Source organism: Anas acuta, chromosome 4 (genome assembly GCF_963932015.1).
Source record: "Anas acuta chromosome 4, bAnaAcu1.1, whole genome shotgun sequence".
Lineage (NCBI taxonomy): Eukaryota > Metazoa > Chordata > Aves > Anseriformes > Anatidae > Anas > Anas acuta.
The window spans coordinates 64,656,814-64,679,565 of record NC_088982.1 but is presented as its reverse complement, the minus strand read 5'-3'; the positions used below and the strand labels follow the sequence as shown (position 1 = coordinate 64,679,565).

General features: G+C 43.7%; 1 protein-coding gene across 2 annotated transcripts in view; it reads left to right on the top strand.

Moving 5' to 3' along the window:
- The first annotated feature begins 748 nt into the window (after nucleotides 1-748).
- Nucleotides 749-22,752, top strand: part of TNKS (tankyrase) — a 101,053-nt gene continuing 79,049 nt past the window's right edge. Inside the window, exons 1-3 of one of the 2 annotated variants that reach the window (XM_068681664.1) lie at nucleotides 749-1,409; nucleotides 6,041-6,265; nucleotides 17,881-17,976. In XM_068681664.1, coding sequence (XP_068537765.1) covers nucleotides 866-1,409; nucleotides 6,041-6,265; nucleotides 17,881-17,976 — 865 coding nt within the window. In that variant the 5' untranslated portion in view covers nucleotides 749-865. The remainder of the gene's footprint in view (nucleotides 1,410-6,040; nucleotides 6,266-17,880; nucleotides 17,977-22,752) is intronic. The other variant, XM_068681665.1, reaches the window with a different exon arrangement.

Sequence of the window (22,752 nt, the reverse complement as noted above, 5' to 3'; positions counted from 1 at the left end):
TAAAGCGTCTTTTTATATAGGAAGCCTGCGACCCCTTAGTTATCCAGGGCAGCTCTGCCACGTTCCTGCCAGGCTTTGTTTCCTTGGGTGCACACATCAGGCCAGACCCTAAAGGCTGCTTCCTCCTTCTCAGCTGAGCTTCGCCTCTGTGGCCCAGAGAAACACGGCCGGGAAGCTCACAAAGGCATTTCGGAGCGGGGCAGGCTCGGAGGCTGTGGGCACTCGGGGCTCCTGAGCGGTGTGACCTTGCCCTAAAGTACCAGAGGGCTGAACTGACATGGTGCAGGGCCACAGTCACAGCAATAAATTACCAGATCTGCAAGAATTTAGGAAGAAAAAGAGTGTATGGTCACTGGAAGGAGGGTTGGGTGATGTGGGAGGTGTGGGGACTGCAGGGATGCTGCTTGCCTTTGTAGGGGCAGAATTCACTCAGTTATGGCCAGCAGCGTGAGGGACAAAAAGGGGATAAAAAGGGATAAAAAGGGCTTTTAGGAGTATATCAGCAGGAAAAGGAGGAGCAGAGCCACACACAGTGACACGGACAAAGCCGAGCTGTGACTCCATGACTGTGTTTAATGCATTTCCACCTCAGTCTCCAACACCATGAGGGGCTCTGGGCAAGTTTGAGGGCTCCACCAACGGCAGCGCTGAGGGCAGATCCTGCACCTGGGACGGCGCCACACGGCGACACTTTGGGGACAGCCCGGGCGAGGAGATCAACCCCTCAGAGCGTGATCTGAGGGCTGTGATCGCCACCGAGCTGCCCCCACCGCCCGTCCCCCTCAGACCGCCATGGCGGGAGGCGGCGCCGTTGCCGCGGAGCCGGGGCTGTGGCGGGGCGGGGCGGGGCGGCGGAGGCCCGAAGATGGCGGCGGCGCCGCGGCGTTCGCAGCACCACCACCACCACCACCACCACCACCCGCCGCTGCCGCCGCCGCCCGGCCCGGCCTCGCCGCCTCCGCCGCCGCAGCCGCAGCCCCAGCAGCAGCCGCAGCCTCAGCTCGCCGCCTCGCCGCCCCGCAGCCCCAGCCTGGCGCCCGCCGAGCTGGCGGCGGCCGCCGTGCAGCGGCACAGCCTGGCGGGCCCCGAGGGCGAGGCCCCGCTGGACGCCGAGCGGCCTCCGGCGCCCGAGGGCCCTGAGGGAGCGGCGGGCTCGGCCCCACCGGCCGGCTCGGCTTCATCCTCCTCCTCCTCATCTTCATCCTCATCATCCTCCTCCTCCTCGTCCTCCTCCGTGGCGTCCAGCCCGGCGGCGGAGAGCCCCGAGGCGGCGAGCGGGGCGTTCCGCGAGCTGCTGGAGGCCTGCCGCAATGGGGACGTGACGCGAGTCAAGCGCCTGGTGGACACCGGCAACGTCAACGCCAAGGACATGGCCGGCCGCAAGTCCACCCCGCTGCACTTCGCCGCCGGTGGGTGCCCAGCCGGGCCGGGGAGGGGGTTAGCCGCAGGAGCCGTGCTCCGCACTTTGTCATTTCTAACATCGCTTTGGGTCTGGGGGGCCCTGCTGGCTGGTCTCACCCCTTCGGAGCGGGGTGAGGTGAAGTGGGGCAGCTAAACGTGGTGATAGAGGTACAGATGTGTCCAGGGAGATGCTGTGCTCCTCGGCACAAAGAGGTGTTGGCATAGGGAAGAGGTGTCCGATCAGAAATAGCATCCTAAAAGAAGCCAGCAGTGAGGTTTGACAGCTCACCTCAACTGGAAGGAAGCGTGGCTTCCTAGCAAGTGTCCCTCTCATAGGTTACTGTAGGATTAATTTATAATGAGCACATTTTGTGTAGGGGCTGCTCTTCAGTGAGGACATGGGGTGAGCTAAGTTCATGATAAAACAGGGAAGATGTCTTAAATCATCAGGCCTAACTTAGGACCTGCACAATATCTGGGGCTGTGGTCAGGCAGAAGGTTTCTGGCATGTGCCACGGTGCTGCTGGACTGGAACTTACGTGGCAGGGGGCACAGAGCTTGTTTGAGCTTTAAGTGATGCTGTTACGTATCAATCAAAGTAATTAATGAGGCTGTGTTGAGGGGTCTATACCCAAAAGGTGGCGTATGGCTCTAAAACACCATGTTAAAATTGTTAACAAACATGAACGCTTTCAGGCACAGCGTTACTTGGAACTGAATAGTGCTCTCTGAGAGAATGCGCTCTGAGCTCTTGTAAGTTTCTTGTCACTTTAAAAGTACAAGTGGCATTTTGTGATGCTCCTAAGGGAACTTCTGGTCCCAAGCTGTTTCTTTTCTGTTCTTCTCCAATCCCTGAAATCTACAAGTAAACCAGGACTTTATGCAAGCTGACTTTAAAACACAGTGATCTCCTCAAGTGCGGGAATTAATTAATTTCATGAATGCTGGGATGTAATGCTGGTACAGCTGCATGCGTGCAGGTAAAGTGCCTCATGTTTTGGAGCCTCATCTTGAGTGTCTTGCTTTGAATTTAAGCTTAAAATTAGACATCGATGCTTCCCCTTAAACTCTGCGGTCTCAAGTTGTAACTTCAGTGCTGGTACAGACGGTAGTGCTGGAGCTGCAGTGACAGCTCGTACTTTCAGAAGTAGTGGGCAAAACTAACTTGGGGTGATAAGGCTTTGAAAGGTGCCAGTATCCATAATATGTTGGTGTAGTAGCAGTAAAGATGCTTCCTTGCAACATGAGGAAAACAGTGGGTGAAATCCTAATTTCTGACAAATTTCTGTTGTCTATTTTTGTAGATTTCAAGACCTTCCTAAGCTGCCATACGTATTTGCTCTCAAATCACTGCGTTCTGCCTGTCTGCTCCAAATGGGCTTGATACGTAACAGCATCCAGCTAATACCTGGTTACAGAGATCCTGGGGCCCTGTAATTTGCAAAGGCTTGTGAGGGTGTTGTTGAGCGCAGCTTGTCTCAGGCAGCGTGCATCTGCTGGCGCTGGGGTGTGTGGATTTCATCTCCCTGCCTCGATGGATTGTGTTTCTCCTTTTGCCCACACGTCTTATGAGTGCAGAAGTCTGTATATTAAGCTACGTTGTAAATAATAGCTCCTGGTTTATGAGACATCCATAAATATGAATTTTATGGACTTCATAAGGGGAGTGTGAGGGGAACAGTGCAACAAGCATTGTTTTAAATGGCTTCTCCCAAAATTTTTGAAACTAAACTCTTAAGGCAACAGCAGAGTTCCAATTTTGTTTTATGGTTTATGGCAGAGGAATTATTTTAGTAGCTGGAAAACTTTGGTAACCTTTCCTTCTTCCTATATTTGGGGCAGCTAGATTATTTTTCCTGTGAACTTGACTTCTCCCTAGCTCAGTTTTGTTTTCTTGTTACTATTTTGGCAACAATTTCAAGCAGTTGGTACTTTCTCCGCTTTAAGAGAAGGGCAACTTTAGTTCTAGCTTATTGTAAAAAGCATTGAGTTAAGGAAACCTGAGGCTTTCTGAAGCTTCTAGTTTCAAAACTATGTTTACCTTGTTTCACATAGCAGAAGGAAGAAAAAAAAGGGTGACACTTCTGAGAATATTCAGGATAATTATTAAAAAAATAAAAAAATAAAAAAAATAGTAGTGATATATCCAAATATGTTTTGCGAAGTTGGAGTCGTCTGCCTGTGCTTCGGACTTGATGTGGAGGCCGTATCAGGGCGATGTACCTTCTCTTAGCAGTCAGAAAGAGGCTGAAAAAAGGTTCCTTTTCCTTTCATCTTCCAGCTGTCTGGAGCGTAGCCTCTCCTGAGATTCCCGAGTGGCTCTCAGGAGGCGTGGTGTTCTGCTTGACGTTTGCAAACAGTCTGAGGGACTCTTCTGTAGAAGTCCATGCGCTTGGAGGGAGGAAGGCTCGATAATATTTGACTGTGGTGTGGGACGCAAGAGATTTGGGTCTCTGGTACCGCTGAGATGTATTGTGCTTATGGGAACTCGTACAGGAGAATGGGGCTGATGATAAACTTGTGTAGGCTCAGTGTCAGAAGCAGGGGGGTGCTGGGGTCTGTCACCTGTCTGCCTGCATCTCTGAGGTGTAGAAGTTGCCTGAGAGCTCTGAGGCTCCCTTTAATAAAGGGAAACCTGCGAGCTACAGCTCTTCTTCTCCAGCTGGCACTGCCAAATTGCATCTGAGTGTCTCTCAGTGTCTCAAGAGATACAGTTTGTTCTGATCTGATCTTAATGCTGTGGCTAAGGTAGCCGATCAGACTCCGGTCTGCATTTCGTGTGCTCTTAGATTTCACTCGCCAGATATATCCCCACCGTTCTGCTTAAGGCATGCTGCCATCTGTTTCTTACTTGCCTTGAAACCCGTTAAATACTGAGAAAAGTATTTTTTCTAGCCTTTTATTTTTTTTCCCCCGCATAAACAGTGTATTTCTTAAATTGACAAAGGCCCCATCTTGTAAGGTAATAAAAGACCAGCTTGCCCTAGCTTTAGGGATGGTTTGGAGACAACAGGATTCGTGGCAAATCCCAGCTTTTTCCCAGAGCCAGCAAGGATGTGTAGGAACCTGCTTGGTAAAGAAATTGCTTCTTCCCGTTTGAAAGAAGGTTCAGCCTTCCGAGGTTGGAGCAATTTGTGCCTCTTGGCTGTCCTGGTGGAGGGGAGGGCATGCCGGAGTGTAAGACCAGTGTCATTTTGGCAAGTGTGGAATTGGGAGCGCAGAGTAAAGTGCTTTTTGGGATATCAGCCTGAACTCGGCTCAGAGAAACCTGTTCTGGGAGGCCCAGATCACTTGACAAGGAGTGTCATCAGTGATACTCCCTGTTTTCTTTCTGCATCTGCCTAGAGTAATGAGAAAAAGCTGTGTGGGGGGAAAGAAGTTTTCTGTGAGCACGCTTTTGATCCTACTGTAATAACAGAAGTCAAAGCTCTTAATGGAGGTTAACAGATGTAACTGCTCTTTGGAGAAACTCTGGAATAAACAGCCAGTACTGAAGGATCTTACGTGGGCTGGAAACCAGTGGATGGAATTTAAGGAAGGAGATGATCCGTTTGATCTACTGAGGAGTGCTCGAGAGATGGAAAATGGCAAGAAACAGTAATTTATTACGCACCTCCACTCTGTGCACAGACACCTGAACTGCCTGCTGTGCCTATGGCACAAGGGAAAAGGGAGCAGCTTAATTTGCCCTGGAAAGCCTTGCTTTTGGGGTATCTTCCTAAACTACTCTTGCTCGTTTTGTTGCAGCTGCCTGGTATGTACCTGCTGTAGAAGAGCTGTCTGGCCTGACTCAAGCAGGTGTTTGGGAAGTGAAGTCACTGATTATTCTGCCCTGTGCAACCTAAAGTAGGGCTAACAACAGCTCTCAGCTGGATTCCTGCAGGTAGCCCTGAGCAGTAGGGATCGTGTAGTTGACTAAGAAATTTTCTGTCAGTCTGAGAGGCTCAGAGCCTGCAAAATGAGGATTCTTTCATTTTAAAAGATGAGTTTGTGAATTACGGGGCTTGACGCTGGAATCCTTCCATGTTTTTGGAATTCTTCCAGGAATTCTTCCAGGCTTTGTCCCCAGGCTGGGACCTTCTTGAGGCATTATTTACCAGCTGAGGTCTCAGTTCTGCATGTGTGTAACTTCCTAGCTTATCTGTCAGCTAGAAGTTCTCAGATTCTGTAGAAGAGAAGGAATGTAGTTTGATTTCAGGTAAGGTTGTTGTGCTTGAATGCTAACAGTTTCTTTAGGTTTTATTAATATGAGATTCCAAGATGGAAATGTATATTAAGAGGTAGTATGTAAGACACTTGCTTCTGCTACATACAGATTATACTAAAGTTGTAAAATTTATGAAAAGCTTACCTTGAAAAAGACTGGCAAGCCTGTTGTAGAACTTGAAGTAGTGACACCAAGACTTTATTATAATACATCAGTGTTCACCCTGTCGTAAATGTGAGTGGATCTTCCAAGTGTTGCTTGAGCAGGTGAACCTAATCTCTCCTTATAGCAAAATTAAGTAAAAGGTAGAGGAGGGACATCAGTAATACCATTTTGTGTCTGTGCACTGGAGTAAGAGTGAGCAGCTAGTTTTAAATATTAAAACATGTTTCTTTTTGCAAGGCAATTGAACAGCAATTTGTTCTCTTACAGGATTTGGAAGGAAGGATGTCGTAGAGCACCTGCTGCAGACAGGAGCCAGCGTTCACGCTCGTGATGATGGAGGGCTGATCCCCCTTCACAACGCCTGCTCTTTTGGGCATGCTGAGGTGGTTAGTCTGTTGCTGTGTCAAGGGGCAGACCCAAACGCTAGAGACAATTGGAACTACACTCCTTTGCACGAAGCTGCCATCAAGGGGAAGATAGATGTGTGTATTGGTAAGTATCCGTCGCTTCTGATGTTGAAACTGCACCAGATGTGTTCTGTGCAGTTGTAATTGTTAATGTGTGGGGTTCGAGATGGAAGATGCAGCTTGCTTTTAAAACCTAGCTCATTTTAAACCACAAGGTGGGTATAGTGATGGTCATTTAAGATTAACTTTTTCATGATGTGTAATTCAGCATCTGTTGAACTTGTTGAACACTTTACGTGGAGATGTAGGTCAGGTCTCTTCATCTCCTAAGTCAGTCTTCAGAAAGCCAATGTGGAAGCCTCTCTCCCTCTCTCTCCTCACACAAGAAAACTGGCTTCACTGGGTGATGTCTTTGCTTTTCAAGCTGTTCTGTGTGTCATCTTAGCGGCTAGAAAGATGGTTAACCCTGCATTCAGTACAGTATGGAGAAACAGCCCTTTAAAACTTTCAAATACAAGCTACAGGACACCATTGTTCGCAGTGGTTGTTTATCTTTGGTGTGTGCTGTACCCTGGAGCCAAAGCAATTTCAAATCAAATTGAATACTTCAATCATTTTAAATGTATCTAGACCATATAAAGAGCTTTTCAGTCAGGATTTTGTTAACTTTTTGATTTTGTTTTTCTCGGTGTAATTAATATTTTTTTTCTAAATAGGAGCTTCTGTTATTTTTTACTCTCAGATCAATTTCTTAAACTTATCAGTGCTGGTTCTTTTCATGTCTACTAACACGTACACAATGTTCAGATTGCCATGTTTGTTTTCTCAATCATGAAAAGAAAACCTTGATTCTCAGTAATCACAGTTAACATTATGAACATGAGATTTGTGCTACACATTATCCAGATAACAAAATGCAGTTTTTAGCAAGTCAGATAATGTGTATTTGCCTAAAGACTGCTTACATAAAATTCCTGCAGAGAAAGCTACAGAACTTACGTGGCACGTTCTTACGTTAGTTTTATTGTAATACTTAGTTCATTACTTAAAAGGGAAAAGAAAAGGGAAAAAAAAAAAAAAAAAAACAAAACAACAAACTGAGGAACACCAAAACAGGAACTTTATTTTTTAAAAAAAAAAAAACTCTACAAGAGATGTGCTGGAATTCATTTGTTTGATCTTGTGTATGAGGAATACAGTAAGAGATGTTCTATGCTGAGAAATTACATGCAGAAGTTAATGAGCATAGTTAATTAGGCAGCAGCAGCTCTTCTGCTGTCCACTGCAGTTGTAGGCTTCCTTTGAAGCACGGAGCAGAGCTGTGGGACTATTTGCAGTTCTCCTTACAGAGCTACACGCAGACAGCTTGGAGTCAGTTGACTTCTTTTTTTACTTCCTCCTGCTAAAAGCAAGCATGAAGCTGTTCTGTGCTCTGTTTGGTCACTGCTCTGTGCATGTTAGCACAGTCAGATGTTTGACCATCAGCATGAGAGTCGCTGCTGAAGGCAGTGCCACCAGTCACCAGCTCTATTATTTACTGATGCTGCTTTGGAATTTAGTTGATGTCACAAAACTCCTAGGGTATGAGTATAGACAAAGAAGTCTACTATTTCTTGTTTGTGGGGGGGTTGTTTACAATTTATTTCTTGTTTGTGGGGGGGTTGTTTACAATTTATTTATAGCTGGCTAGATAGCTGGCATGATTCTGTTTCTCCTTAATGGCATTATGTATAACTTTTATATTAAGATTTTCAGCCTTTGTCTTCAAAAGGCCCTGGAAAGGAACATAGTATAACCAGGGATAATGGAACACAGATTGCTTAGGGCATTCGTCCTGATTAGGAATAGCTTGAATACTTGAATAGCTTTCTGAAATGTATTGTACAGTATTAGTATTTACATCTTAAGTGTGGACTCTTACAGCAGATATGATGGATTTTAACAGGCCAATTTCTTCCCATCCTTTTTTCAACAAGTGAGGTATAATTTTTGAAACTTTTTTTTTTTTTGAAACAATTAACTGAATTAATTCTCTGGAAATCCCAGCATAATGTGGAATTTACTGCTGAACTTAATCTACCTGAAAAGCAGCAGACTATGTAGGAATTATTCATCTACCCTCATTTTTGTGTCTCTCTGTTCTTAGCATCTTCCAAATGCTAAAAGTGTTATGCTATTAGTGGTTGGCTGTACAGCTCAGCTTACACCACTGCCTTCAAACGCTGCCACTAGGAAGCTTATGTGAAAATTTTATGTCGTAAATTGATGAAAACTCATCAGAGTATGTACAAACTTCTCCAAAATACCTCAAAGAGAGCAAATACCAGTGATATGTGGTTTCTTATGCTTCTGTGACTGATTGCATATTGAATTACAGAATCATTAAGATTGGAAAAGACTCTTAAGGTCATCAAGTCCAACCATCAAACTAATGCTGTCAAGTCCACCACTGAACCATGTCCCTAAGTGCCACGTCCACAATCTCAGGATAGTGCAGGGACTTAAAGGGAGAGAATGCAAATCTGCTGACTTTTGGAGGAATGTAGGCTGTCACTGTGTGGTAGTTGCTTTTGTGTCTTGGGCCGGCACGTATAGGATGTCTTGAAGGGTGGTAAGCAGTGCTCGCTCAGCTAGTCTGCTGGGGAGCACTGTATATATACAATGTGTATCTAGTCAATGCAGTTTGTTTAGTTACTTTAGTTACTTTTTGCTATATGTAATCAATTTTTAGAATAAATGTATTGAAACATTGGAAACAATTGTTAAGGTGGAAGCCATGAATACTGCAGAATGCTAGGGTTGCTTCATCTGTTTAGAATTTGTATTCTCGATGTCTGTGGACTCCTTGAGCTAATGAAAAAGTGTTTTTGCTTTTCAGTGTCACATTTTCTCATGGAATAACGAATGAATGGCGAGCTCTGGGAAGTATGCTTGAAGGAATGCTGCAAAGTCAGGGTAGTGACTGGTCTGCAGGTCAGGCTTGAGGGAGAAAGGGTCACGTATTTCTTTATCTAAAAGTCTACTGGGAGCCAAGCCACAGATCTGTGTAGCTCACTTTCTTTGACAGTGATGTGCAGCAGATACTTACGGAATCTGGTGTGAGCGTGCACTTCTTTCTCATAGCAATTAGCGGTTTAGGAACTTAATAAAGAAGAGGCTGCATCCAGATGATGTTTGCAGACAAAATTCTGGAAAGGTGGATCTAATCCCTTCTTAAACACTGCTGTGCTTTTGGTTTGGAAGCTGTTCTGTCGCAATGTAGTTTTACAGCTTAATTGCGTTGCAGGAAAAAATAAACACCTCCCTTTTCCTTGAAACATTGATTGATTGATGTTCATTGCAAGCCATTCAAGACTTGCAAGAAATAAAGAACAGTCATTTCTATTTGCCCTCTGCATATCCTTCATGATTTTATAGGCCTTTATGTATTTTTCCCTCATGTCTCTTTTTCCAAGCTGAAAAATTTGTTCTCACTGCTTGTTATCCTGTCGAACATTCTTGTATTTTATATATTTTTATATATGATTTATTTTTTTTGAAGGGCAAGGAGTTCGTATGAGTGGCACAGACAACAAAACCGTGTGTAGTATACTTACAGGATAACTTAGTTCTTTAAATTGGGTTTTCTGGTTGGTGCTACTTCCCATTCAGTGTTTTGCAATGCATTTCCTGAGTGGTAACAGCTCTTTTAAAGCTGCGTGTGTTTGTGTAGTTAAAACAAAGCAGGCTAAAAATAACCTTAGGAAAACTGCCCGTGCAGTCTGATCAGGTTGTTTCTGCAAGGCAGATCTCCAGTTAAATGTTGAGAACTACAGGACTGTTAGCCTAAAAGTGATCTGAAACATCATCCACCTACCTGGATTTAAAGTCGTCCTTCACAAATATGCAACCCGTGAGCATCTTCTGCGGTGATGCCATGATTGATGTCCCTGAACATACAGGGTATTTGGGTAATTTTAGGGGAATCAAAAATACTAGCTACTGAAAAGCTCCATTTAACACTACAAAACTCTAAAAGTTTCTTAAAATTACTTTAAGAAGTAAGTAGTTCAGTTGGAGACTGCCTACAAAGGTCTTGGAGCACGAGGAGCCTCAAAACGAATAGCTCTTGGGCAGCAAGGCTGTAGTGCTCTACCACGCTTCTGTGAGAGGGCCAAGCCTTCAGCTCGATTAAAGCCTAGATTAAATCCTCTTCAGAAATGAAAAATGGGCAGCGTGCTTGCTAGTAGAGAGGATGGCGCTTTGCACAAATGAAGTGAAAGGGAGCCTTGCTTCTGATGAGGAAGGCTCCTTGATTATGCCAGTAAAATGACTTCTTGCTCTCCTGTCTGGAACCAGTGGTGCTGAAGGCTGGTAAAACCTGTCATGTTAGTATGCTGAAGGCTATTGTTTAGATTATGCTGTTTGGATTAGGAAAAATTATTTAAAATCAGCTTCATGTAAACAGGTTGAGAAGGGTTGCCTGCTGTCTCATACGCTGTATATTTCGGAATCTGTCTGGCTTTCTGTTAGGTCTGAACTGTATTAACAGCTCACCTGTTGCAACCTATCTCTTGCAACCTAACATTACCCTTTTTTTTTTCTTTTTTCTCGTTCCTAAAATTCATCTATCAAGCAAAATAGTCTCTCTGCCTCATTTGTCTTCTTGGTACAGGACAATCTACACGGAACAAGAGGAGTCTTCTATTTTGTGATGCTTCTTGACCAATGTTGATTGAATTGCAATCTGCTTACTTGCAGCAAAGGAGGCAGTACAGTAATGTGCAAAGCACTGCTGGAAAACTTTCTGTAAGGTGTTTGTGGGAAGTAAGGTCTTCAAAAGTACTGATGCTAGCTGTTAGCAGAAAGGGAGAGTGGGAGGAAGGAAGAGGAAGCTTCGTGGTATCCAGAACAGAGTAATGAAGCAGATAGTGCTCTTCCAGGCACTGAAACTGTTTGCTTTTAGGTATCTGATATCAGTTTGTCGTGACTTTCTGTATGTTGTGCAGAAATACTTTGTTTTATGGGATTATCCTGCTGGTTACTGTAGCAATATCTGCTTTTAGCTTCTGGGAGGAGCCATGTGTTCGTAATGCAGTTCCTATGCGGTTTAAAAACAATCCATAGATAAATGTGTAGCTCTTAAGGCATAAAATGGGGCCAATTCTAGCAGAGCTCATGGCTATTTTCCTATTTTTTCTAGAGGAAAGCATTGATTAAAGTATGACTATAGGACAGAAAAGGTTTTGCTCGTAAAATGTGCAAGCAGTTAAATGCTTGTCATTTAATAAACAAAGGCAGGTGCCTCTAACGATTTCCTTTTACCACAAGATAAAGCAAGTGCAGAAAATGAAAGGTGGGTGATGGAAGCCTACTGAAAATACAGAGTGCTTGCCTCTTGGTCTGTGGTCTTTGCTGTTAGTTTTGCGTGCAGCTGAGACTCGTGATGAACATATGATTTACTGGAGTACAGGGATTGTACTTTTCCATGCTTATCCAGATGCACCGTGCTTATTAGATAAAGTTATCCCTTCGGTTGGGGCGCTACCGGGATGCTGCAGGACACAGGAGCACCTGGAAGAGGAGCCCACACAGGCTGGTCGAACTCAATATATTCTTAGCTTCCTCAGGTTGACTTCAGAAACAGATTTTGCTGTTAGAAATAGATTTTTCTCCAACATAGGGTCCCTCCCACGGGATGCCATCCTTCCTGAACTTATCCTGTGGGTGCTGCCCACAGGCAGCAGCTCTTCAAGGTCTGCTCCAGTATGGGTTCCCCTGCTCCCAAACCCTTGGCACATCAGCCCAATCCAAGGTGCTGTGATTGTACCTGGATTGTGTTGCATCTGGCCGAAGTACCATCCAGTGCTGTACGAAATCTGTACTTTCTTCACTAGAAAACAAACGTTGCTTAAAACCAACCACTGAAGACCATGTGTGTTATAGGTATTTTAAAGCCGCACATCTCTAGGGACTGGCCTGTAGGATTACTCGGTGCTTTCTGTTGTCAGAACTGTTACTGCAGCCCTGAGCGAGGGGAGCAGGGAAGGCAGTAAGATGGGAAGTGCTGGGAGCCAGCATTGGCTAGCTGGGTGTTTGCCTGGTGGTGTTTGATATACTGTTAAGGAAACTGCTGCCAGCAGCAAAATGATCGCTGTCAGCTCCTGTCTCTGGCCTGTGTCCATCGCCGCACGATGAACTGACTGGGACCAAATGTTTGCAGCCGTCCAAAGGAGGGCGGGCAGCACAGGCTTGGGGATGACACAGGCACCCTCCCTTTCCTCTCTCGAGCTGTTCTGCACAGCCCCTTTGTCTGGGGGTTGCTGAGGTTAGCTGGGCATCGTTTCTCATCCTGGCATGGCAGAGTCCATTCCAGTCTGCCAGCTGAGCACCACCACCCTTCAGAGCAGCTGTGCTAATACAGATCTTTGAATCTTCAGCAGTTAAGTGCTTGCAACCTCCTCTGTTGCTGGAGATCCGGTCTTCTGCAGCATTTTATTATTTCTCCTACCTGCACTCATAGTGTTCATCGTATTTCTTTGTGAATTCCCGTGGAGAGTTAATTGCTCATTACATCTTTATTCTTCCTTTTAGCTTCTGCGTGCTCTGTTTTTATTAGATGAGGAAACTCTTCCTTGGTTGGAAAAAAAACAATAACAGTTTGGAATCCAAAGTATTGCCTGGATGCCTTTGGAGTGTGGAGATAAATGAATCAATTTTTATTTTTATTTTTTTTTTAGAGAGATGGGAGGTAGTGTGTGTGTTGTAAGACAAAAGGAGGACTCCTCCTTAAGCTGTTTTCTCTGTACCTTGATACTTTGGGAGTAAGTAGATAAAAACTACAGCAATTTGGTTCGGAAAGTACCTTTGGGGATCTCCTACAGAAAGTGAAATTAAAAAGGAGGAAGGAAAGATACGCGTTGGAGCTGGGGTAAGAGCTGGGGTAGCTGGAAGGGCCTGTGAGCACAACACAGTGTGGCAGAGCGGTAAAGAAGCTGGTGGGGAGCGAAGGGACAGTGTAAACAGGAAGAAGGTTTCATTTAGCAGTGCTGTGAGGGACTGAAGACTCTGGCAATGCAACTGAAAACCCTAGGCAGTGCATCTGATTAGAAACCAAATGTGAACTTTTCCATCCTCGTTTCTGTAAGTATGCTAAAGAAGCTTGTGGACGATGGCACTAAACAAACTGTAAGTCTGACCTTTGATCATGCCTGTCTTTGGATTTTTATTCCCATTCTACTCCTGTAGTGTTCATGTCTCTACTTTCAATCAGAAATGTTTTCTTTCGGTGCACTTTTAACTGAGGCAGGATGAAGGAGGAAGGGCTAAGCACTTAGGTCATTAGTATCTTGATTTAGACAACCTCCCATTTCCCCTCCACTCCCCCTAAAACCCACTTCTTCCTTCTGGCTGTATAGCTATAGTGGAAGCTTTTGCCATTCCTTGCTGCTGAAAATAGGAGGGTTGAAGCTGCCTGAAAGTAGAAATTTTTGTTGGTGGTGGTCTTATAATTTGCGAGCCAAACGAGATAGCGTTGGTTAGCTTCACAGCTGGAAATAACTGTGCCAGGAGGACTTGGGCCAAGAGTTTAATTTTAGGATCCATCCTGCTCTAGCAAGTTGGCAGTAATCTGAGATGATTCGTGGCTGTAGTTCATGATCCGTGCAATAATAGAGATTTTTTTTCTTTGGTGTGAAGACTGTCTGTTATCGCTGGTACTGATATGGTATAATGGGGTAATTAAATCAAGGATTTCAGATGGGATGGGAAGATCAGAAAATGTATTGCAGCAGCCGTAATGAGGATAAAAATAGGTTGTACAAGAGCCTTGTTCACAGTTATGTGTTTATTCTATAGTTAAGCTTGCAGGAATTGATATCTGTATACAACATGAAGATTCAATTAAAAGAAGAGCTTCTTTATGTTGTTTGTGTGTGGTTTGTAGGAAACGCAAGGATAGCCAGGTGCTGCTTCTAGATTATTAAGGGCTCTGCCTGCAATGCAGAAAAACAACCCCAATGTCTTCACTGTCCAAAGCCAATAAATCAGCATTACAAAATACGTTCATTAACAAGGTTCCGGGAATGAATTTGTGTGCTTGCACTCCTTACATTTGCCTGTTAACAGCAGGCTTTTGATTGAAGCTAGTGCCACATCTCCTGTTCAGGCTACTCAGAAAACATCCTCTAAAATCAGCGTGCGGTGTTTGAAAGCCAGAATAGATACAGTTAGCTAGGACGGCTTCTTCTGCTGTGGTTCGTTATAAAGGGAATATTTTTCTCAAACAGGAGATCCGGCCTGATATTTTTATATGTCCCTGGTGCACTGAAAAGGAAATTTCTAGACGCCGTGTCTAGATCTCGAATACCCTGTGGTTAGAAGAGACTTTGTGTGCTAAAGTGCTAAAGGTTTTGAACAAGCAGGAGAACATTCAATTAGAAGCCACCTGTGGTTTCCCAGGTATTAAAGTACAGCTGCATTACAGAACAGGCCAAATTTCTGCTGTATTTCTTCTGTTATTTCATGCTGATGACAACATTGCTCGCTTGGATTTTTTTTTCTGTGTGTGTAAGAGATTTTGGAGAAGTGTGGAAGGGATAAAATCAGGTAGTCACTACAGGAAGTGTACGAAACAACATTGCCTTTGGCCTGAATTTGCTCTCTGTATAAATGAGGGCTGAATCAGTATGCAGGTTAATATAATTGATTTTTCATCCGGAGATGCCACTTCGTACATTTCCCAGGGTAGATGTGTTGGTGGAACCGTTCCCTTGCCTACTGGAGAGGCTGGAAGGGCTGTGGCTGCTGGGATCAGTGACCCCAGGAGGAAGGAGGAGAAGTCTCATGGTTACTGCAGGCGAGTTCTGAAGGTTCTGGTTCTGAGCCCAGTGTGGCCACTCCAAGTGCTTGCTCCACAGGTAGTTGTTACTTCGGAGTTTGTGTAGGCATCCAGCTTAAGCACCTTTAGCCAATTTTTAATGTATTTGTCAAGGTTTTTAAAAACCTGATATGAAAATTATATGTTGTAAGCCATACCAACAATTCTGAGGGTGCTTCACCACCCTCAGAATAAAGAATTTCTTCCTTATATTTAATCTCAACCTCCTCTCTTTCAGTTTAAAGCCATTCCCCTTTGTCCTATCCCTACAACCCCTGACAGAGTCCCTCCCTAGCTCTCCTGTAGGCCTCCTTTAGGTACTGTAAGGTCTTCCAGGAGCCTTCTCTTCTCCAGGCTGAACAACCCCACCTCCCTCAGACTGTTTTCACAGGAGAGATGCTCTCACCCTCCTTTGGACCTACTCTGAGAGGTCCATGTCCTTATGCTGGGGACCCCAGAGCTGAGCATGGTGCTCAAGATGTGGTCGATTGGGTGGAGATGATGTTCAGAGGTCCCTTCCAACCTCAACCATTCTGTGATCCAGCCAAATCCTCACCCACCAAGTGGTCCATCCATCAAATCCATCTCTCTCCAACTTAGTGACAAGGATGCCACAGGGGACAGTGTCAGAGGCTTTGTGCAAGTCCTGGTAGATGGTGTCAGTTGCTCTTCCCCTACCCACCAGTGCTGTGACCCTGTCATAGAAGGCCACCAGGTTTGTCAGGAATGATCCACCTTTTGTGAAACCAAGTTGGCTGTCACCAGCCACCTCCTTATTTTCCATGTGCCTTAACCTAGTTTCCAGGAGGATCTGCTCCATGATCTTGCCAAGTACAGAGGTGTGACTGACTGGCCTGTAGTCCCCCAGGTCTTGCTTTTTTCCCTTTTTAAAAAGGGGGGGTATGTTTCCCCTTTTGCAGCCGCTGAATTTCGCTAGGCTGCCGTGACCTCTCAAATGTGATGGCTAGTGGCTTAGCAACACCTCGTTTGGTTCTTCTCTCTCATCACTTCTTGTCCCAGGCTCTTTTCCAAAAGATTCATCCACTGTCTTCTCATCCAGGCTGTGTTGTGTTCATTATTTTGTATTATTCACTCTTAATAGGCAGCTAGTTGCTGGTTTGCTCCTTTATGGTTTCACTCTTACCCTGATGCCTTCTGGGATGAATAATTTTCCTCACCTCGTGATCCAAGAGAATAGAGGCAAAACACGCTGAGTACATCTCTCCATACTTAACTTTCTCTGTTTCACGCTGTTTAGAAAAAATCTGGAGAAGGGCCTGGTCACCACCTCCTGCTGCAGTGTGCCTGACTGGCTGGTGACGCTGGCTCAGAGTCATGTTTGCCTGTGAGTAAATCTCTAAGGAGGTGGTTGCACGTATGACACAGATGGCATCTTCAAGAAATATGGGTGCCAGGTTTTTACAATCCTCTTTAAACATGTGCTAGAACCTTTCATTTATTTATTTTTTCATTTTTTATTTGCTATTTCGGTGCCTTCCTCTTGACGTGGCAAACTTAAGAGGAAAAAAAAATAATAATACAAACAAACCACCATCAACAAACCACCACTTCTGTCCTTCCTTGGAAAAGCCCAGTCTGCCTATTTGAATCTTCTTCCATGTTTTGGAAAGGATTGCAGCTTCTTGACAAAGCATGAAAAAGTCAATTTGCTTCCTTAAAGCACCGAACTTCTGCAAAAAATCAGCCTAAGGCAAGCATCTAGCATAGGACACATTAAACTGAAATACCTGAAATTTGGCAATGTTATAAGCATTTAAAGCCAGGATTGTTTAAGAAGAGAGGTTGGACTAAAAACAACACTACTGTCATTTAAGACTTGAATTTAAGAATAAACTTATGAAAAGCCTTGTGCTGACTGAAGTGATGTATGTAATATAATTTTATTTACTGTTGTTCTGGATTTGTGTTGTTGTGTTGTGGTAACATGCTGTGTCTATTTTGCATGACATTTGGGGAACTAGAAAGTTGGGGCCTTGCTTGCCAGATCTCTCTTGTTGTTGTGGACTTTGTTATCAAATTCTGTAAAAAGAAGAAGAAAAAAAAAAACACCTTTATCTTGCGAGGCTAAATTGCATTGTTGTTGTTTCTGGTGAGAAGGGTTTATAGCCGAAACTGTCATTTCCATTTTTTGGGATGAGCTTCTGTAGATGGTAATTCAGGGTATTAATGCCTTCCTAGACGTATGGTTGCATGTTATACTCCAAATATTTGTAGGGGTTACTCAGTTTAGTGTTTGTGTGGGGAGAAAAATGAGAGTAATAGTCTCTGAACTTACAGGCTGTAAGGGACACATCTTAACTATTTGATATGTTTTTTGAAGGCAGGCTGTTGTGCTGTGGTTAAAATTCTTTGTGTGAGCGGTGAGCCACTCACAAACTGGAGCATTGCTGCTTTACAGCATGGCATTGATGGCCTCGGATACTCACCAGGAAGAGGAACAGGAGTGGTAACGAGCAGCAGCAGTGATAGTAAAAGCCAGGAGCAGGTTCCACAGTTAGCAGATTGCCCAGTGCGAGTCGGTGAAGGCACAGCTCCTCAGCTAGCAGGCGGGAGGGGGACCCAAAACTGAGTATTGCAAGAGATTCAGGGCTCATGTTTATCAAGAGAAGTCATATGATCCTACTACACCTTAACTTGCCAACTTAGCTCTACTCTGGAGAACATCCTTTGCTGCAGTGCTTAGAGGGGAAAAAAAAAAAAAGGGAAAAATAAAGAAAACTGTGCAATGTGTGTTTATGCCTACATCATGCCGAGGAGACACTTAACAGTAAATAATCTGTGTATCCCTGAGGTAAGATACTGTTTCTGCTTTCCCTGCACAGTACTGCTGCAGCACGGAGCTGATCCAAACATTCGGAACACCGACGGGAAATCTGCGCTGGATCTGGCAGACCCTTCAGCAAAAGCAGTGCTCACAGGTAAGATGCATACGTCTTGCAGTGGTGTTCCCTGTACTTCATTGTGTGTGTGTTAAGTTCAGCGTCTTAAAAAGCCTTCTGCCTTTTTGGATTTTCTTCTGTGTAAGAGAATTTTAAACCTGTGTCTTTTACCAGGTTTCGTTTTGATGTAACTGTCCTTAATCTGCTGTGCTGCTGTGGGTTTGCTTATTCTACTGCTGGCAAAGATGTAATTGTCATAACATCATTCGTTATTCAATGCATTTCTTTGTTGTTATTTTTTTTTTAATTGCTAACCAATATGTGAATTGAATAAGAGCCCTTACAAAAAAAAAAAAAAAAAAAGGAAGAAATTCAGGTCAGCTTTTTAAGACCTTCAGTGTTGAACAAGCAAGGACGTTTGTATAACTACACGAGTACCTGTGATCTGAAAGACAACCTGCTCTACCGACTGCAGAGACTAGCAGTTACCTTATATTTTTGCATGCAAATCTGTGTGCCACCCTTGCCTTCTTCCTCTTCATGAGTCATTTTATGTAGAAGTCTTTGTCACCCACTGATTTTTTTTTTTGAGGGACTACTAATTGCCAAATATTGCTTTTCATGAAAATATTCTACAGATACAACTTTGTTTTAGCACAGCTTTGTTTTTTTTGTTGGTTTTGCTTGCTTGCTTGTTTTTACAAATTAACTGTTGTAGCATACCAGTAAGCATTAAAATTTTCATTTAGTAGCCTGTCAAATCAATATTGAGAAATACGTGCTCCTCTGTGCAGGTTTTGATATGTAGGAAATACTGTTTAGAACAGAGTAATCTTGGATTTAAAAACAAATACAAGTAGATTTATAGAAAGGAATTCAGCAGCTGAGCTTCATTTAAAGAAATAGCTGTTGCCCTTTTCTTGTCTTTATTTCCCCTATTTTCTCTTTTTATTGACAGCATACCTTACAGGTTACGTGCTTTACAGCACCCATGTTCTTTCTTCAGATGATGATCAATGCTCACCAGCTCCTTTTACTTTGTCAAGAACACTTCCTCCTCTTCTCTTTCCAGTGCATTGACTGCTATACGTAATTACCTACATCTCCGCAGTGATTTGAGAGTACATTTAGAACAATGCTTTTTAAACACATACGATTTAGTTTAATTACTCAGTGTCAAATTTAAGCACATTTCTCCAGTGTTAACGCTAACGTTAGGCGTGCTAAGCAGGTTAATACAATTTTTGGCTGATAATTTTCGCTGTTACACAGATGTTGAGGATGGAAAGGGCACAAGGGAGCCAAAGTAACCAAAGGTAAAAGGTGTTAAATGACATTCAGTTGTGGGAACTTGGAATATGTACGTTGTGGAGGGGCCTGGCTCGGATATGCTCTTCAAACTGTGCTCAAAGATGAAATCCAGGGCATAGCAAAAGACTTAAGGTCTGCGATGACGCTGTGTTGATGACGTTGCATGCCTTCCCCATTGACTTTTCATGGCTCTGGATCAGTACCATGTGCTTTAGGCCAAGGAGAGGGCAATGTGTCATTGCAAACCAGTGAGGTGGCTGAGAAACAGCCCTCTGGGAATGTCTGCTCTGATGCACCAAGCATTTTGCCCCAGCCTCATCCCAAATGCCCCATGCAAGAGCATTCACTGTCTAAGCCCCTGAAATGAATGGATGTTAACACGCAAAATATAAAATGCATGTACACAGAGACACTTATGCTACTTAGGTGTTTTATTGTTAATAAGAAGAGGTAATTTTGGGGTGTGTTTTATTCTCCCTAGCAAGAAAAATCAATTTTCAGTTTTATCAGCTTTGTCCTCAAGGTGGCTCTGGGCTACGCTGGGCTCTCTGTGCTGCGCACCCGAGCTCCAAGCTGTGTAAACAGGGTTTGAATCTGGCTTAAGCTGCTGCATGCCTCACAATATACTGAAAAAGCTTAAATGGCACGCTGGATGCCATTTAAATTGAAGCTTTTTTCCAGTTTAGCTTTTCTGGATGCTGCCCTGCTTTCTAGTATCTCTGTTAGGCCGCTACTTTCTCATTCCTTTTCCATATGCTATCATCTGCAGGTCTGCCCTCATCTCTTTGAAAGAAGGAGGCTTAAGGGATTTCTTAGGCTACATCTGGATTGTGATAATCTTTAGCTACAGCAATGCTTTTTAATTAGGCGCATGTAGACTTTAAAGGTATTACTGGATTGAGAACGAGTGGGATATATTAACTTAATTTTCGGTATTTAGTGTTGAAAGCGGGGATTTTTAGGGCTTTTAAAAGTGAAGTACTCCTGAAAGTACTATCTGTATTTGTTACTGTGTCTTTAAGCAGCATATATGGCACTGCTGTTTTCATGACGTTATTTTTGGTGCATTTTTCTATCAGGGTCTGTGACAATAATAAACTTTTTTTCCCACACTGCTGCTCTCTTGATTGTTGGAGGGCAGAGTTCCTTTTATCACTATTTTTTGGATCAAGATCACGCATAGATGTTAATCATTTTGCAAATGGTCTGTGTTGGTATTCTCTCTTTGACTTACAGTCCAGAAAAAAGCGAACAGAAACATTGTTGATAACTGATGCAGTCCTTTCAATTTGACAAAGGATTCTGCATGGGTTTTAGAAAGGATGCTCCCTCTGCATAAAAAACATTTCTAGGTGTTCTGGCAGCAAATGCTGAATCCACAATGATTTGTTCTTTTCTGTCTCCCAGTCTAGAATAATGTATAGGATCTTTTTCTCCTGAATTACAGAAAGGGTATGTAATGCAGTGGTTTCTGGGATGACTTCCAGCAATTTTCTTATAATGTTCTCTTCTAAAACACGTGTTTTATAAATGTTATGCAATGCAAATGAAAGGCTAATATTTTGATGGAAATGAACTTAGAAAATTTCTTTCTAAACTGCAGCGAATTTTATGCAAATCAGACGACACATTCCAGCTGCTAATAAAAGAAAGTTAAAAAATAAAAATAAACTTACAGAAATGGAGAACCTGCATTTTACTGCTGAATTGGGAAAGCAGTCTTTTTCCCCTTCTGCAGGATAAACACCATTTGTGTGAGCCAAGCACTTCATGACTGAGAGGGCAATGATTTTTTTGTCTCCTTTCGTAGTTACTTTCTTAAATCATGTTGTCAGAAAAGGATTATCATAATCTTTTTCTCTAGGCCAAAGTCTCCAAAAATATATCCCATCTGATAAACAGACGTGTTACATCAGATTAATATCCTAATTGTTTTTTGTTAATTTAAATGTGTTTGGGATGTGTGCTTTCTGAGATGGGGGCTCATCTTCGGTGCTGTACATAGCACCATGGGACTCCCAGCCAGAACAGAGCGTTTGGGAGCTGTTGCAGTGCAGATCATGTTACTCTTCATTATTCTCTCGATCTGCTCATTGCCCTTTTAAATATTCACATCCCTTTGTCTTTCCTGTACAGTATATGAAGAACCAACAATATGGTTAATGTGAATGATTTATTTTTAAATTTCACACAATTATGCTTTTTGTCACTTCTGTTTATTTTCTGCTATTTGGAAATGCTTTTTCTCTGTGGATGGTTTTTCTTGGTACTCGAGCAGTTTCCAAAGCTATTAGCAGGAGCTAAGGTTGGATAATGTATTCTAGACTGTGTCGCGTTAAAGGGATGTAGCTGATTAACCGTTACGGGCCCGGTTGGATTCAGAGTGCTGAACCAGTCGGACATTCACCAAAACTGGGGGTCCGTTCGGACATTCACCAAAAATGCATTAACCGTCTGGGGGTCTGGTTAGATTCAGAACACTGAACTATCACGGATAACCACCCTCACCCTAGTTGCATTAATGAGAGCTATCACAATGCAATCAAGTATGGTTTATTACAGCAACAGATAATCAGGTTCTTTTGGATTGCCGGTGATAGTGACTGTCTGCAAAAGCAAGCTAGTATGCATGAAATACACAGGTGTTACAGGGGTTCTAGGTGTGGGTTCTAGGTGTGGGTTCTAGGTGTGGGTTCTAGGTGTGGGTTCTAGGTGTGGGTTCTAGGTGTGGGTTCTAGGTGTGGGTTCCAGGTGCTATAGGTGTTATAGGTGTTCCAGGTGCTATAGGTGTTATAGGTGTTCTAGGTGTTACAGGTGCGCAGCCTAGAAATAAACGCGTTAAAAGGATCAAAGACTCTACAGAGATTTATAAGCAAATGTTCAGATCTCACCCAAAGGCGTCCCAATGGGAGGGAAGAGAGGCTCAGCCCGTCGACTGATCCCAGGAGTCAGGAGGTCCTAAGGATGTTGTATGTCCTTGGGATGGTATCTCCCCTGACGATGGTATCTTCCCTAACATCCCCTCTCTCTTGGGCCAATTTATATTATTTTCTATCTTTTAGGTGGAGCTTGAGTGGCTCTAGTCAAGCATATCTTAGTTATGATTGGTGTAAAGTTTTCCCGTCTCCGTTTAAAGTAATAGGCTCCGAGAAATTCAGGGCGCATGCTCAGTGAGGGGTGGTCGCACCTTGGAGGCGGGTAGCTTTTGGGATGGAGGTGTGTTTTGGTATTATAATGATACTATAATGAGCAAAAAGTACACTAGGGTACAGCATTTGTCAAAACATGACAGGTCTTTGGCTTAGGGTGGCAAAAAGTGCAGCTTTGTGCACAAGAACAATCGAGGCCCCACCTGATTACAGAGCCTAGCCGTGGTGTCTCCACTCCACTCTCCGCTCCGTGCTGTTCCTTAGGGCTAGCACACCAAGTTTCCCCAGCGCGATAGCATCTAAGGTTGGGAGCCTAGGGAATGCTCAGGTAATGCAGTTATGCCCTACCCTGAAA